Source organism: Aythya fuligula, chromosome 1 (assembly GCF_009819795.1).
Source record: "Aythya fuligula isolate bAytFul2 chromosome 1, bAytFul2.pri, whole genome shotgun sequence".
In the NCBI taxonomy this organism is placed as follows: domain Eukaryota; kingdom Metazoa; phylum Chordata; class Aves; order Anseriformes; family Anatidae; genus Aythya; species Aythya fuligula.
The window spans coordinates 78,134,541-78,152,389 of NC_045559.1; the positions used below are offsets into that span (position 1 = coordinate 78,134,541).

The 17,849-nt window shown below is 36.3% G+C and overlaps 1 protein-coding gene across 1 annotated transcript in view; it reads left to right on the plus strand.

The window, feature by feature from the left end:
• The window catches only part of SLCO1A2 (solute carrier organic anion transporter family member 1A2), a 48,982-nt gene that overhangs the window by 21,601 nt on the left and 9,532 nt on the right, over window positions 1-17,849 (plus strand). The window contains exons 2-7 of the mRNA XM_032198766.1: window positions 9,210-9,316; window positions 10,467-10,608; window positions 12,438-12,570; window positions 14,374-14,480; window positions 16,998-17,144; window positions 17,430-17,528. Of these exons, the coding sequence (XP_032054657.1) occupies window positions 9,257-9,316; window positions 10,467-10,608; window positions 12,438-12,570; window positions 14,374-14,480; window positions 16,998-17,144; window positions 17,430-17,528 (688 nt within the window). The 5' untranslated portion in view covers window positions 9,210-9,256. The remainder of the gene's footprint in view (window positions 1-9,209; window positions 9,317-10,466; window positions 10,609-12,437; window positions 12,571-14,373; window positions 14,481-16,997; window positions 17,145-17,429; window positions 17,529-17,849) is intronic.

Genomic DNA, 17,849 nt, shown 5'->3' on the forward strand with positions numbered 1-17,849 from the left:
TAGTAACTTGTATCTAACCAGCTGTGTGACGCTATCTCACAAAGTACATTATCACACACCAAGAAACTTGGGGACTTGATGGATAGCAAAAGTGAAATGTTATCAGATTACATAAACCACTGATTGATGAATCACAGTTAATGTCTTTTTTTTTTTTTTAGAGGAAAAGACTCCAGAGAGTCTTTGAAGCCTTTGAACTGCCAGTCAACCTACAGTACATTTGTTCCTTTAACTTCTCTTAAAAGTGTGTTCATGAGACAATATGCCTCGTTAGTGGAAAGTTGATGACCTGAACACACAACAAATCCCTTTTGTATTATAAAAAGGAGGTACTGGCCAAAAGTATATCATTAGGTATTCAACTTTTTTTTCCACAGGTAATTGATTCTGAAAAGCTGTTTTGACAATCAGAACATTTGTATTTTCTATCATTTAAAAATAGAAGTTTGTGTAACAGAATGTCTTCTAGCCTTGTGGCAAATTTTGCGGAGAACGAAGAATTGTATGTCTTTATATATAGAGTTTGACACAAGGCAGAAGGACATGAACCTGTTTTGCTAAAACGAAACCAAAAAACATTCATACACATGGAAGTCAATATATTGATCCTTTCTATTGAAAGAAACAGTGTTATGACAATCTTACTAGTTTAAATATAGTTAGTTATGAAAATAAACAATCTTTTATGTTTTGCATATAGATAATATTATATCCACATATCTTAATATTATCTCCACATATCTATCAATGCATGCTATAAATGACAATTTATTGTTTTACAGGGGAAAAACTGAAATAATTAGTTTAACTGTGATGCACAGAGTCAATGGCAGAGTCAAGGGTGGAAGACATATCCAAATCTTCATTTAGTTTGTAGCTGACAACTGCATTCTGATGAGGTGAGAGGAAAGAAACGGGTACTGCATGTTCAAATTACATCTGAATTCAGGGTCAAAATGGGCAGAAGGTCTTGTGCCTCTCTGTGCTTCTGCATATACAGGGATAAACAACACCCCACTTTCTTTATTAAATGGAGATGGGTGCTTTCCTAGCTTGAGTAAATCAAGCTCTCTCTCTCTCTCTCTTGATTTACTCCCTTTCTAGATTAAGCTCTCTGTAAATCAAGAGATTTACAGGTGCAAGTCCAATGAGACCTTGTGGCTATCCAAAACATACCTTAGGCTAGTATAACAACTACCAGAATAAATACATTGTTGAATAAAGAAGGCTCAGTTAAATTATTATAGCTTTCTTTATTTTGCATCCTTCCTCTTTGTCTTCTGAGAGGGTAAATTCCCAAATTACCTTGAGAAGGTTTTTTTTGTTTGTTTGTTTTGTTTTGTTTTGTTTTGTTTTCCCTGTGCAGATATTGTGAGCTGTATGAACAGCTGAAAGTAAAAAGCAAATACAATGTGGTGTAAGAGCCTATTTAGTGAGGTTTCCAGACTCAGCTTTGCTGGCCTGTTCAAAGGTTTAACTTGGCAGTGTGCACTCAGACCCTCAGAAAAAAGTTCTGTGTTGTTCTTGTTAGAAGTTGTCTCTGTTAGCCTTCATTTGACTGGGAAAAGCATGGCTATGCAGCTACGAGAGTGATGAATGGCCACTGTCCTCATCAGTATGAGTGAGGACTAACATTTTAAGCTCCCTTATGTCTACTGACGAGCCTGTAGTAGGGAAGCAGATCTCAGGAGATATCACTGATAAAAGCATTGCTTAGACTGTGGTCCAGCTTTGAGGGAATCTAATCTGTAGGGCAGGGAATCTAATCTGTATCACAACATCCTTTTCTGTTTTACCATGCTATGTCCTACAGGATGTGCAACCCAGAATTGCTATAGTGCTAAACTCTATGGAGACATAGCTCATGTTTCTATCTTTTCCCAATTTAACTTCCATTTGTGGTTGGATACTACTGCACTGCTGGAAAAGAGCTATTTAGTTTTCAGTGTTACCAAAATGATCTGCCATATTTAGAGTGAGGCCAAAAATCACACCTGTATCTTGGGTAGATAGTTCATCATTATTTGTAATATTTAGGCACAAGACAAGTAGTTGTTGTTGCTTTTTAATTGAAAATTTACATCGGCTCTGCATTTTGAATTTCCTGTGAGGTTGCACAAGCAATTGTAAGGGGGTACTGACCTTAGTCTGAGAGCCACTGGATGACAGCCTTTTTTGTTTCTTGGCCAAGATGAGTAGATCTAGAATGACATAAGAAGCAGAAAGATACAGGATAGGTGTTATCTGACCTGATTTTCTTCTGTCTAAAAGTTAGTTATCTAGACTAAGCTAGCTCTTCAGACTTTCAAGTCAAAAGGAAAGGAGAAGTACCTCCAGAGACCATTTCCTCCCACTTATTTTAGACAGCTGTCTTAAGGTGGGATAAATTGCTCTCTGGAAATATCTGTCTCTGTCTAATACCTATTTAGAGAGTCTATATGAGGATCTTCAACAAAGCTACTTGCTAAGAATAGGGTATAGCTGATTCTGATTCTACACAAATACTTTACTCTCTCAAGGTATTTTCCTTTTATTGGAACACTGGAATGATAAGGGTGCCCCTCAAACAAGATCTTTCCATATTGAAGAAAATATGTATATTCTCAGTTTCTGAAGTGGTGGTCTAATAATGTAGGAAGCAGTGAACTTGGTACAAATGTGGGTTTTTAGGAGGAATCCCATCAAGAAGGTGGGAATTCAATATTCCAAAACATCAGGGATGCTCTATAATGCTTCAGTTAGTCACAATAGAGAAAAACACTGAATTCCACACTTCGTGAATTTTACATTAATTTACTGAATATTTAAAGACTGTGCATTTTTGAATTTATGTAAATTTCATATCTCTACTCCAATTTACTTTGGAGATTTATTTAATTTATGCATGTTACTGATGCCTTGCAAAGATCTGGCTGTGACTTCTCACTTTCATTCAGTATCTCAATCCCACTGCTGAAGCCTGTGTGCTGAAACAAAAGCAGGTTATAAAGGTCAAGGCATGTACAGTAAGTGCCTCCCAGTGGCACCTAAGCACATCCAAACACTGAAAATTCACAGCAGCTGAGGGAGGCCATTCACCAAGTGCTCAGTCATGGCCCCTGTGGATGTATCCCTTCAGGCACCTTTTTTATACACACAGATCACACAAGTAGGCGTCAAATATCTGCTTTAAAATTGAGAGTATGAACTTACCACAAAAGTGTTCCCTCAACATCCTTCAGCTCCCCAAATGTCTAAGAAAATATGAAAGCTCTGTAGAATTCTAAAGCTAAATTCAAGTAAATTGAATTTATTCAAAACATCAAATAAATGTATTTTTGATCTATTATATATATATATATATATTTATTTTTTTTTTCTAGGAAAACACTATTTTCAATGGAATATTTTCTTTGGTTTTTCCTGTATAAGGCTTTTCCTTCTTCTAGGGCTATAGAGCCAAATATATGGATACTACTAGCCTTTGTTCATTTGTAAGAAAAAAATCCTTTCTCCATGAAACCATTATTTATATAATTCAAATAGCACTTCCTTTCTCATAGTGGCATGGGAAAAAAACACCACCAGAAAGAAAGTTGGTATTACTGTTTCATGAACACGAACTCTCCTTAGTATAACTCTTGTTAGTGTGTGTATGCATGCACACGTGTGTCCCCCAAGGAATATGCCCTCAAAGCATCTATTTCTTCATTTTTCTTTTAAATATAAGCTAAGTTCACATCTAAGTACATCAGTAAGAGAAAGTTCTTTAACTTCTTAGAATGTTCATCACATAGGTCCCTATTTTCAGACTTTTTGTAAATATGCTGATGTGAATAGATCAAAACTGAGTGGCACATACAAGAATAAACCTTTTATAATGGTCAGTGTGGATCTCTGGAAACAGGCATTTAAACCTGAAAAGTGAGTTGAGATAAGCAGATGTGTGCAGTAATTAAAGCCATCATAGTAAAGAGATGCTTCAGCCTTTAAAAAGATAGAATGCTTTTTTTCTTCTTCCCCTTTATTATTTTATTTTATTTTATTTTATTTTATTTTATTTTATTTTATTTTATTTTATTTTATTTTATTTTATTTTATTTTATTTTATTTTATTTTATTTTTCATTTCAAAAGGAAAGGGAGCACTTATTTGTCTTAAGGTGGCACTTAAACTGCCATCTGATTTGTTTTTCTCTGAAACAGAAAGAATTATTTAAAACAAAATTTTAAGTGCCTACTATCAGGAGGTATTTCTTTGACTGGAATTTTTGCTTTCCGTTTAGTGTAATTCCTTCTGGGTCTGAATCTTCAACTTCATTCACCCTGATCAGAAATTATTATTCAACAAAATAATGTCCTGTATGTGGTGTTTCTATGATTTTCTACCTCCTCAAAGTTTACTTAGCAGTTATTTATTTAAATATTAAATAAATAAAAATCCAAACAATGTTTTTTTAATTATTATTATTGTTATTATTTCAGTGGTTTGCTTATTTTCTATAGATAATGGGAATACCTATACACATACCTCAGAAGCTCACGTAAATATTTTTAAATAAGTATGATCATGTCTGTAGTCAAAATCATGACCCTTGTAAAAAATATCATTTTAAATATAAAGTATATTTATAAGATATTCTACAAATAGTTATGACATGAAATATAAAAAAATGGATGGTGTGAGAAAGAAGACAGGCATACTAAACTCTTGTAATACCTAAGCAAGGGTTAAAAAAAAAACAATTAAACTGAGATCTACAGTTCTGGTTTCTAATCAGTTAAGATAAATATCATATATCAAATTCCATGTGCACTCTCCTAATGAAGTCTTTTGATTGCTTCGGACAGACTTTCATAGCTGATTATTACAATGGGACTACTGAAATTAAGATATTCTTAATGCAAAAGCAAGGGTAATACTCTAATGACACTGAGACTTTTGTCCTACAAAAACCAAGGCATAGCCATGGAAGGCTGTTGCACCTCATATGGGAGAAGTTACTTTACAGCTGAATAAATATTATAATGCTGTTGACATACACTGTTCATAAACGGTCATAAACTGCCATTTGGGTGGGCAGTGTCTTCTCTCATCACCTTTAGCTGTTTTATTAAGAGAAGTAAGGGTGATTGCATGGAGTTAAGGCAGCTTTATACTCAGCCGTTTTCTAACTCTGTTCAGTATTACCTTTTCATAGTACTGTCTTCTGTGAACACAAAACAGTATTGGACAGAACTGGGACCACTGCCTTTGTATTTTCTTCTTCTTTTGTCACATTTTTTTTTATTATTATTATTTTTTAATTTTCCAGTTTTCCAAAAGCAGCAATATAAAAGTGGGGAAAAACATAAAATGCAAGAAAAACCTCAAAATATCTTATTGGGAAATAACACTTTACCTCAGATTTTAGTTTTAGGAAATCAAAGCTGGAAACAGAATTTCTAATTTTATTTAAATTGTATAAGCAAAATCTCAGTATAGCCATCATGTGTGATTTTTTGGAGATTATCATGAAGAAAGGACAGAAAGCAGGGCTATAGTTCTTGTGAAATATATGTTTTCTGAGGGATTATGAGAATTTTCTCATACTAGAAGCACATGCTAATAGATTTTTACTTGAGAAATTTTCTAGTGTGTGAACTGAGAAGACATGCTCTCAATAATTTACTATTGTGTATTTTTGTTCTAAGAAAAACAAAAACAAACAAACAAACAAACAAAACAGGGAAAAATGCCTCATCTCATGCACTGGTGCAGCACTGAGCAGGAGGGGGTTCTCAGCTGCCAGTGGTATGTAAGCCATCAACAGGTGGTCTGCAGAATGACCATAAAAATTAACTGTTTAAGGTCTAGATAGCCTGAAAGCTAGTTATATTAGTGATATTTCAAATTAAAATGTTTTTCAGTACAGTATTATACTTCTAAGTATGTGAGACCTTGCTGGTCTGCTAATTCTCCACTTACAGCTGCCTAACCTTGAAAGGTATATGTTAGTTTGGAAGGATTTTTCAGGAAAGCTTTGTGCTCCTCCAGCTAGAAGAAAGCGTAGAAACACTGTCCTAGGAGGTTGTGCTCAAAGCCAGGAGTTCAATAATACCAATCCCACACTCACCACATTTTGTAGACTTTGCATGTGGGGTTTTCATGTGCACGTGTAGTTACTCTTGTGAGGGAGGCAAACATAAATCTCCTCAAAAGACTTAAGGTCACAGATGAAACCTGCTTCAGCACCAATAGTCAAATAACTCAAATGTCTCTCTGATGGTTCCCACATCTGGTGTCTACCTGCTTTGATTGCAGTCACTTGACCTGTTTTTCTTTTTCACAATAGCATTTCACTTGGTCAAACTACTCTTTGGTTTTGTAACATCCAGTAATCAGTAACTACCAGCACTCAGCCTACAGTACAGCCACAATGTGACCATGGGCCATGTGACCATGGGCAGTTTTCCAATCTTTCTCTTCTTCATGGTGAACCATCATGACTCAACAACAGTTCCAAAAGAAAGGATGCCCATAGTGAATATAGAAGTACCTAATTATCAGGATTTTTGCCTTGTTCTAGAATTAACAACATGCAAATTATTCAGCATATATTTAAACTTACATAGAAAAAAGATTCAGAAAGGCTGTTATACTACAAAAAAACACTAAAGACCTGCAGATGGAGATGTTGAAAAGAGTGAGGTTATGTCACTGTGCTTCAGAGGCAAGTACTTTATAATGACTGGAAAGGGCTATACTTTCTTCCAAATAGTTCCAAGACAGCAAAAAGAAGCCAATCATTATGCTTGTGTTGCATTCCATCTAGCAACTCAGGGCTTAAACATCCTCTCAAGATGTGAGAAACACAGACTTGTTCCTGTTTTTCAGTCTGACTTCGTGTCACACTTTGCTTGGACACTGCCTAAACCTGTAAATATACACAATTCTGTACACTTTTTAAGCCTGTTTTTCATATCTGAATGAGTTCACTAATGTGCATCTGGAACTGGCAAAAGCAAAAAATCTGCAATTAAGTATACTTGGGTTAATTTTTAACAATTTAGAATAAAGGTCAAAGTTTAAGTGTATGATATCAGTCATTTCTTCTGAAAACCTTTTCAAAACTGTAAGCATATAATTGTTTTACCCTGAGAATCTTTTCCTTTGTCGCAATCCAACGTTAGTATATTTGCATTTGAGTAACAGTTTGAACTGTGTTTAGTAAAACATGATTTTAAAGTACTTTTTGCAACTAGAAAGATAAGTTAGTTAAAAGTTCTGACAGACACTATATTTGCTAATAATTAATTACATTGTGACTTTTAATCCTGTTTGTAAACAAAACATGGACTTAGCAGTTTACTCATATGTAAACTGAGCCAAATGGAAGATGCATTTTAAACTGGAAATAAAATGTTCCCTTGGGACTTAGGGAAGGCAATTTTGCAGAATATTGCTTCCTAGAATTTTAAATCCAGATATTTGTATATCTTTTGTTCTACTTTTTGTTTATTAATTGCTAATTAATGTGCTTTTTATTAAATAATGTTAATAAGTGGTTTAAACCTTTAACTTATTTATAGATATGTGTAGGACAAAGATGTCCAAACACCCATCTCTCAGGTGTAGCCTGCTTGCTGTTACCAGCCACACAGAATATGTCTGCTCTAATCCATACAGGATATATGTGTTGTTTCCCCTTCCCCCCTCCTTTTTTTTTTTTTTTTTTTTTTTTTTTTTAGCCTAAGTTACGTGTCCTTCATGCATCTAGTTCATAACTGTAGCTTGTACCTAAACTGTCCACATGATGTTCTTTCACTGTTTATGCACTGTGTAAATTGTGGTGTTTCTGTGAACTAACTCTTTTGCCTGCCATAAATGCATTCCAAACTCAGAGCAGAAGTGGAAAGAGTAAGATCTTGTAAAGAGGGATTGTAGGAGGGATTTTAATTATATATATAATTATGTAAGTGCATTTTAATACTGATGGTTGAACACAACATGACTACACGTCCTTAAACAAAGCAGAAATGCAATCTATTTATAGGTCAGAGACATTTGTCCAAGCTGCTAACCAACTAATTTTAAATTTAATTTTAAATTTAGTATTTTCAGGAATGTTATGATAACGCATTCCTCTTTTAGAGACCGAAAATATGGGGGTGGCTAAAGAAAGAGTTAATGCCCATGATTTTGCCAGGAATCAAGTTAATGAAGAAATGCATTTGAGAGGATTAACATTGTTGTAGAAATCATTGTGTGAAGAGATTGACTGTGAGGGTGTTGGGCTGAAGAATGTGAAAGGGCAATTCAGTCTTTTTGGCAGGCTTGTCAAGGATAGTTTGCTTCTCGGCCATGGCTCCATGAAGTGGAAAACACTGAGAAAAGCAAGTGCCACAAGATGGCACTTTGAAAAGAGTGATGAAAGGAGGAAATGTACCTGTATCCATCCTGGCTGTAAGGTAGGGCTCTGAATTGCCCTGGTTTTCTTAGGCTTACTGCATCAGGCAGCAGGGAACTGTGTTGAATAACTGGATTTAATGAAGCCTTTATGGTAGTTCTTAGACTTCTTAAACAGATGTTCTTTTTCTCTGTTTAACTCTTCTGCATGGTAAGCCAAAGATGTGTAGGGGCTTTTACAGGTCAGTGTATTCTAAATCCCCAGAATATGTGTCTTCTTCTTTAAATATTTTTTGGGGAAATATATAAAATATGTGAGAAAGCAAGTGGCTTAGCAGTACCTGAATCTCTAACCACCCAGCTGAGATGGAGACAACTAGAAGTATTCAGACAAAGAAGGATTTTTTTTTGCATATGTTGGGAGGGAAAGCTGAATGGAGTCTGGTTTGTTTTGTTAAGAACTTAAGCTGGTCTGGTGGTTTTGATTTTATTTTTTTCTACTTCTAATTTTAATGCCAAGAAACTAGGCTTCAAAGTGATTTCTATTAAAATTTATGGTTACACTGATGCCAGTGGAAGAAGGGGCGGCTCAACAGATGAGAAAAAAATAGCTGTTACATTCTTTACATTTTTATGTCAAATTTTCTCAAAATGTAAAGAAAAAAATGTACATGGGCTTGTAGGTTTTGCTGGAATCCAGTTTTGTTAGAGTCCATTTTGTTATTATTTAAGGAAGATGCTCAAATATCAAGTATCTTCGAAGGATTTGGATTTTTTTTTTTTTTACAAACATGGGACAATTTTTTTTCCTTTTTTCTTTTGTCTTTTTCAACACTGTAAAGGGATCATTAGACAGATTCAGATATTGGGATCACTTCAACAAGCCAACATGAGAGAAGATGAGAAACCACGTGCAGAGGACAAATCCTGCGGTATTTCCAGGCTTAAGGTACAGAAATATTTTAGTAATTTTTATGAATGCAATTGCAACTGTTTGCACTTACAGCCATTCAGTAGGAGTTAAAATATAGACTAAAAGAATGAACAGTCTGCTTCTTTCTTTATCTGTAATGATTTAACAATTGAGGTCAAGAAAATTTGTAACCAAACAAATATTGCTTTTTATGTCCCTGACCTTTATGTTGTCTGACGTGTCGGAGGTATGCTTGACTGCTGCTTTGAATCTCCACCTCTGAACTTCCGTAATGCCTCTAGGCTTTACTTTCTGTAATTCCCCTATTCCTTCACAAACCTGTGAAATGAGCCAGTTGTGACATGGAAGTAAAAATTGGCTGTTAATATATCCCACACTACTTTAGAAGTCAAGAAGTTCTATAAAAAGCTATAAAATAGCTTGTTTTAATAGGAAGACAAAGCTCAAATACATTACTGATGCTTTTTAGCATTTGCAGTAGATGCATTTAAAATACTATTGAATGTATTTCATAAATAATGTTTATGAATAATCCTTAAGTTAAAAGGACTTGAATACTACTGCAGATACTCTTTTTTTTCCCCACTGTCAATTACTACCAGGTAATTGTAAAAAAGAGAACGCATCATTTTCTATTTATGTTTGAAATGGTCTCATGACCTCTACCGAGAAAGCATAGCAGCTACTCAATCAAGTAATTCTATCAAAGGCAATGGTCTTAATCCTGCAAGAATTCTGTCATTCAGATGAGCAGAATGTGAAGATCCTTGCACCCAGCACACTGGGCTTTTTCCTTCTGACTGCAGGAGTTGTGCAGTCCTGCAGATGGCAACCTTGCAGCAGGCACAGGGTGGGAAAGGTTGTGCTGTACCTGTCTTGACCGGGGAAGTGGGATTTAAGGTTTCTGAAGACAATGTTGGTGACTGGGAGCAGGTGAAGAACAAAATCTTTCCTCATTTTTTTTTAGTTTAGTGAAGCCATAAGTCTGTGCACAAAGATAGCTGATGGGATTTGGACATTTATATTTAAATTCTATTCACATGTCTGAGTATTGAGACTATTAAATTGTTTAACCCAGAAGCACACTTTTGGTGGGTAAACAATGCTGTAAATTCCTAAATATATAATTTTGAATTCTTCACGTATTCTTCTCTTTCCTTCCTAGGTATTTCTGCTGGCACTATCACTTGCATTTGTTGGTAAAACAATGTCTGGTGCTTACATGAACAGCATGTACACACAGATAGAGAAACAATTTAATATTCCAGCTTCTTTAGTGGGGATCATTAATGGAAGCTTTGAAATTGGTAATCAATCATTTTATTACTTGTTATTCCTTGAAATTATAAAATGTTGGCTGAGCTCTATTATTATTAATTAGTGACTCTACTGTCTGTATTAATCTGCCAATTGTTGTTTGTGACAGCAAAATGACCAACTTTGTTCTACTGTCTCTGCTCGTACTTATATATTTAGTGTCTTGGAAACTAACAGCTTAATTGAAGATGGTTGGGATTAAAGGCTGGTTCAGCTAATTTTTGCACCTTCATAATAATAACAGAACAACTAACAAAACAAATATATTATAAGCTTTTTAATCAACTAAAAAAATAGAATGATTTTATAAACTCAATTGGAATATAAGGTCATATTAGCACTTCTACAGCTTTTTAATCAGCGGCCTCAAAGTCGATTGGAATGGATTATCTCCTTACTCAAACTCAGGAGTATTTTAAGTTTTCATACCTGTACAACTGTAAAGAAAGTTTCCAGGTCTATTGTTAGTGCCCCTCCTGTCAGTAAGCTTTACAGCCAAAAGACAGGTAATGTCTTGCTGTTGCCACAAAAGCCAAACAAAAGACTTCATAACGTCAGATCCATGTAAGTAGAGATCCTCAGAGGATGTGTGCAGGAAAGCTAAGGCTCTTTTCATCCCCTTCCCTGGTCTTCTATATCTGTATGTATAAGTAGAAGAAACTATTCATGACACCATGCTGCTGCCTGCAAAGCAGTCTGATGAGGCAGCTATAAGATATGAAAAAATCATAGAATCAAAAAAGACTGTATACCCAGAATATATTATTGCTTTTGATAAGAAGGAGACTTTAAGAAACATTAAATGGCCAAGATTAATGATATGGTATGTAAAAAGGTAACATTTTAAATAAAGTATCCTTTCATACTCACTTTTCTGTAGAAAATTTTGGCATTCTTTTCTCCAAAGATGTAAAAGTAACTGTAAATAATGAGATTAATATTTTAAATGCTTAAAAATCTATGCATGTGCCAGAGATAGGTTAATTATGGGAACTGTATGAGTATATGTGTTTGTGTCATTTAAGTAACTGGTTCAATGAAGTCTCTAGCAATTATACACACACACACACACAAAAAGATTCTATCTTCTTTCAGAGCATTATGCTCACCAGTCACAGACATGGTTTTGTTCTTTTGATTAAAAAGATCACAAAATGAGTAGTTGTACAATTAGTAAATTGTTACTGTTATGGGACCTGATTCCTAACATGAGGCTTGAGTCTTCTCTTAGCTGCATAACAGTAATGAAGAGTATAGCAAATCAACTGATTCTGAAGTGAAAGTGGAGGAGTTTTTTAGCTCATTTGTATTTTTAAATAGGACTAGGTACGAAATCTATTGTTTTTATTCCTCTTTAACTATTACTGAAATTAATATTAATTTAATAAATTTAATAAATTCAACTCTTTTCTTGGTATTCATCTCATGTTTATCAATATTTTCCACACATTGCGAAATAGAGTGTCCTAGGAGAATAACTTCCCAAAGCAACTACGATTCTGTAGCTCTGGGTCTTGTCTTTATGTAAAGTAGTGAGAAATTTCTTCTCTACATAGGTGCAGTCAAAAATTTCCTCTTCCACCAAAATTTCTTTTTCATACTGCCTTCTATTCTTATGTATTTCCCATGTGGTGTAACTCTTCCAGAAGAAAACCACAATTAGAGAGGAATTACTGCATTGCTTAGCCAGTTACAGTTTTTACAAGAGAAGAGAAGTAGCAGATGTTGAGCTAACAAAATACAAAAAAAAAATTGCATTGGATTTTAAAATGTAAAATGTTGCCTTGGTTTGTAAATATGATTCAGGTTCTTTTTGCAGGTAACTTGCTGCTGATAGCCTTTGTGAGTTACTTTGGAGGAAGGCTTCACAGACCCAAAATAATTGCTTTGGGCTGCACAGTGCTGTCATTTGGATGTCTTCTGATATCACTTCCTCATTTCCTAATTGGAAGGTGAGTGTTTTGGTGTATTGGGTCTATGTGGCAAGGTTCTGGTCGTAGAGAGACTGCACAACAGCAACTGGGAGAGAAGATTGAGAAAATGTAGAGAACCAGCCCTGAAGCCCCCAAGGTCAGTGCAGCAGGAGGTGCTCCAGGCATGGAGCAGAAGTTCCCTGTGGCCTGTGGAGAGGCCCCTGGTGGAGCAGGCGGTCCCCCTGCAGCCCACGGGTCCCACATGGAGCAGATCTCCACGCTGCAGCCCGTGGAGAGCCCCCGCAGGGGCAGGCCCTGGGCCAGAGCTGCAGACCGTGGACAGGAGCCCACGCAGGAGCAGGGGATCTGGGGGAGCTGCCACCCGTGGGGGACCTGTGCTGGAGCAGTTTGCTCCAGGGGGATGGATGGTACAGAGCCATGTGGGAGCAGTCCTTGAAGAGCTGCTGCCTGTGGGCAGCCCCCGCAGGCTCAGTTCAGGAAGGACAGCATCCCATGGGAGGGACCCCATGGGGAGCAGGGGCAGAGACGGACCATGAAGGAGTGGTGGAGACAAAGTGTCAGGGACTGACTGTAGCCTCCACTCCATGTTCACCTGTGCTAGTCAGGGGAGGAAGTGAAAAAGGATGGATGGGGAGGAAGGTGTTTTACTTTGCTTTTAGTTCTCACTGCTTTAGTCTGCTAGTGATAGGCAATAAATTATATTAATCTTCCTATGCTGAGTCTGTTTTGCTTAAGATGTAATTGGTGATTTATCTACTGGTCCTAATCTCAACCCATGAGTTATTTTATCATCATATTTTCTCTCCCTGTGCTTTTGAGGAGGAGGAGTGAGAGAGTAGCATGGTGGAGCTTAGCTACCTATTAGCTACCACATTTGGTTAGCTCACAGCAGCTTCTGTGATCCTTATATGCCTTAATTCCATTGCCTCCCACTGGAATAGGATTGCTTAATGAAAAAGACATTGCTGAACATGAGTATGGTAAGACAGTTGTACAGCAGCTTGTTTTGTTTGCTTATGACATGACTTCAAAACTCAGTAATCATTCCCAAGGACAATCACTCCTGTGCAGGGCACCTTGCCTTGTCTTGCCTTGCTGTGCCTTGCCTTTCTTCTTGTGCTACCTCTTGCATAGCCTTTCTTAAGAAACAGTGGTCTGTGATACTGTCACATTATGCTACTACGTCTTATCCACTGTAGGGGCAATACAAGATGATTTTTAAGATGGATTTTTCAGTCTCTTTGGTCTGGAGCTTGGATGATCATATCTGATTGCTGTATTGGCAAGGCCTTTACAAACCATAGTGATTCTTTAACCACTTTTTCACTATTTTTGCTTGGTTTAACAAAATAATAATTTAGGCTTGTCTGTATTCTAATCAGTGAGGATTATTTATTTAGTTAGTTAGTTTGATGAAAAAATCCTCTAATATTGCTATGTCCAATGTGGTATGGCTCTGGCTCTGACAGTCTTGGTGGTACCCTCTGCTTAGGGTGTAAATAGGATTAGAATGTAAGAAGAATATGAGACAAAATGATATGAGGGGCTTCACTGGGGTATTTCATCATTTCCTGAAGCATCTGTTACACAATTATGGTAGATACTACATACCTATCCCAACACTGTGTCAGTCCCTTGCTACAACTCTTTTGTTCCTACTTTGGTTTGTTACAAATGCTGAGCTAACTTTTGAAGTGAATTTCCTTCTTGCTATAGCTGCACACATTCTTTGAGGTAGCTTCTTTACTGAAGAACAGATTTATAAGGTTGTTCTGATATATTTGCTCTTAATCTGTACATTTTTTACTTTGATTCAAACAGGTATTATATTGAAAGCAGCATTTCACCACTGGAGAATTCTTCAGTCATGCCTCTGTGCTTTGTTAATCAAAGCTCATTCTCTTTACCTACAGAGGAACCATCAACAGGTATGATTCTTCCCATGTCTACTATTAATTTTTCCTCAGTTTTTATAGTGTTTAAGTAAATAGATTTTTTTATTAGCATTTTTTTATATAGGGTTATACTTTTGATTGGTACATTTACAGGCATAAAAACTAGAGGTCAGGAAATTTACATATCCTGGGTTGCATCAAGCACAGCATTACCGGCCAGTCAAGGGAAGTGATTGCTCAACTCTATTCTGTGCCGGTGCGTCATCACCTCAAGTACTGTGTGCAGTTTTGGGCACCACAGTATAAAAAGGACGTAAAACTATTAAAAGATCTCCAAAGGAGGGTTACAAAGATGGTGAAGGGACTAGGGGGAAAGGCGTGAGGAGCAGCTAACGCCACTTGGTTTGTTCAGCCTAGAGAAGAGGAGACTGAGGGGAGACCTCATCATAACTTACAGCTTCCTCATGAGGAGGAGGGGGAAGGTGCTGATCTCTTCTCTCTGGTGATAAGAGATAGGACCTGAGGGAATGGCATGAAGCTGCATCAGGGAGGTTCACCCTGGATGTTAGGAAAAGGTTCTTCACTGAGAGTATGGTCAGGGACTGGGACAGGCTCCCCAGGGCAGTGGTCACAGCACCAAGCCTGCAAGAGTTCAGGAAGTGTTTGGACAACACTCTTAGACATAGGGTCTGATTTTTGTGTGGTCCTGTGTGGACCCAGGAGTTAGACTCGATGATCCTTGTGGGTCCTTCCAACTCAGGATATGCTATGATTCTATGATTCTTTCTCTCTTTCCATATGTATATATTTTGATGCACCACATGAGAAATAAAAGAATGAGAAACAGAGACAAAGAAAAAAAAAAAAAGTAGCTCCCATGGCTCTTTAAAGAAAAGAGAATATATCATAAACTATACTGAAACTTATCTGGGATACTGAAACATGCCTGTGCACTAGCAGTAGTATATGAAATAATATAATATATTATAAAAGTAGCTACTCTGAAGTCAGAAGAGTCAGAGACAACAATTAAATAATCATGTGCAAAATCCTTACATTGGGGATGGGATTAATCTTCCTCAAAAGGAAGCCTTTAGTCTGAACTGTCTTTCTAGACTCCCTTGATAATTCATCAAAGGAGAGTACAGAGTCCTTGCAGACAGTGTCCCTTGCTGTAAGGACATTCATGATCTCTATTATAAATTGGGTCAGATTACCTCCTGAATGAACCTACTGACTCTTGGAGGCTTAAGTGGTTGGTAGATGGCAAAAGTTAGGTGAAATGAATCTCAGAGTTCACTGTTATATTTTGTGTTCCATTGTGTGCTGAAGCAGAATCACACTGCTGTAATATTGTATGTACCCAGTGACATCAAAGCATAGTGATACTGTACTGTTGCTTTCTGTCTCCTCTTGGATGTGGCCTAATAGCGTTCCAAGACTGCATGTTACTTTAGGCATAAATTCTTCTGTCTTCGCAAGGAAAAGTTAAGAAAAGGGTATGCCTAATAGCACTTGGTATTAATTTTTCATTTGAAAATTTGAAAATATAAAATATATAAAATATAAAGTTTTCTTCATTTTATAAATACACAAAAAGTATAGATAGGTAAAGCATTTTTTCTAAATTATACAATCATTTACTGCTTATGTAGAACCTAGAACTCATACGTTCTCATGTCTATGGCTATGCTTGGTTGACTTAATAGTTTCCCTGTTACTCTGTGGACAAGCAAAACTGTGATGTTCATATATACAAGCCCATCTCCTTTACAATGCAAAAACTGCTTTGAATTTGACCACACTTGCATGTGGATTGCTTCACTCATGTTTGCTGACAGCAATCTGATATCGGTACAGACTTGGTCTCTAATCAGAGATGCTTTCATTTAGAAAGTCATCAGTTACTGTTAATAAAATCTGTTTTTCTTTATTAGCAAATTGGCACTGACAAGTATCAGTGTGACAAAGTGGAACATGGAAGACAGTGGAATCTTAAGAAAACTGTATGGGATGAAGAAACCCAAGTTCAGGGAGAGAAAGAAAACAACCAAGATCTCTTAGCTCCTGATGAGGGACAAAAATGACTGTGGTGCAACACACTACTAAGTTATGAAGGAGGACAAACATGAAGAATGAGAGCTAGATCCCTAGACAGATTCAGCAGGCTGGTCAGATACATGGCTGTGGATCTTCATTTTGATTGTTTGGCTGTTTTATCTCCCCTGACAACAGCAGTTTTGGTGAGGGAAATGAGCACAGGAAAGGACATAGCTTATGCAGTGATTAGGCTCTCAGGTGATAGGACAAGGTGTAGAATGGAGAGGAAAGGGATTTAAATTCTGCTCCAGCAAGTGCAACAGCTTCTTTCAGTTATGGAGCCTTTGCAACAATTTATTTCCATATTTTGTAGAACAGATATACCCATAAAAGTTTAAGCTGTTAGTCAATTAACAGCTTAGTTATATTACAGCTGTTAGTCTTCATCTCTAGAACATCATTAGTAGTTAGAATTAAAACATTAATTCTAGCTTCTTACTCGATTTGCAGAGTGTGTAAAGGAGTCTGGGTCCTTGCTGTGGATATTTGTGATGGTTGGAAACATAGTACGGGGAATGGGTGAAACTCCCATCATGCCTTTAGGCATTTCATATTTGGAAGATTTTGCCAAAACAGAGAATTCACCTTTCTACCAGGGTAAGTCTATCCTATCATGCTAACCAAACCAACATGAAAATTAAAAACTAACATGGAAATTAACAAAAGTGAAGAAGAGAGAAGAAAGGAGCTACTGCCTTATTGAAATAATGATAGTGTAGAACTTGTAATTTAAATATTTGTTGAGGTGAATTTGTTGAAATGAGGCCATTTTTAGCCATAAATGCCTGTTCAGTAAAGCTATCCTGATCTTCTTTAACAATTTCAAGAAAATAATTATGTCTGGGTTCTGATTTTGTGTATTTTCTCCTTTTCATATTCTAGGTTGTCTACATACAGCAACAATAATTGGCCCCTTTGTTGGTTTCTTGTTGGCATCATTCTGTGCAAAACTGTTTGTTGATGTGGGATCAGTAGATCCAGGTACAGGGTATATAATTTTTTTTTAATGTAAATTGTTAGACATAATTGTGTATTAACCAGCACTAAAATGTGTTTCTTTGCTACTAAGAATATTCATTTTTATTTGCTTTTTTTTTTTTTTTTCTTTTAGAATGGAAAATCTGTATATAATATTTAACCCAATAAAAGGCCTGAGTTCACACATGCATAAATGAATCTGCATATAAATTATTTGATGAATGATTCTATCTCTGGCTTAACATAGGAAAGGATTAGACTTAATTTAACTCAGAACACTAAAATTTGCCAGGAAAAAATAGCAGTATTAGAAAAGAAGCCTGG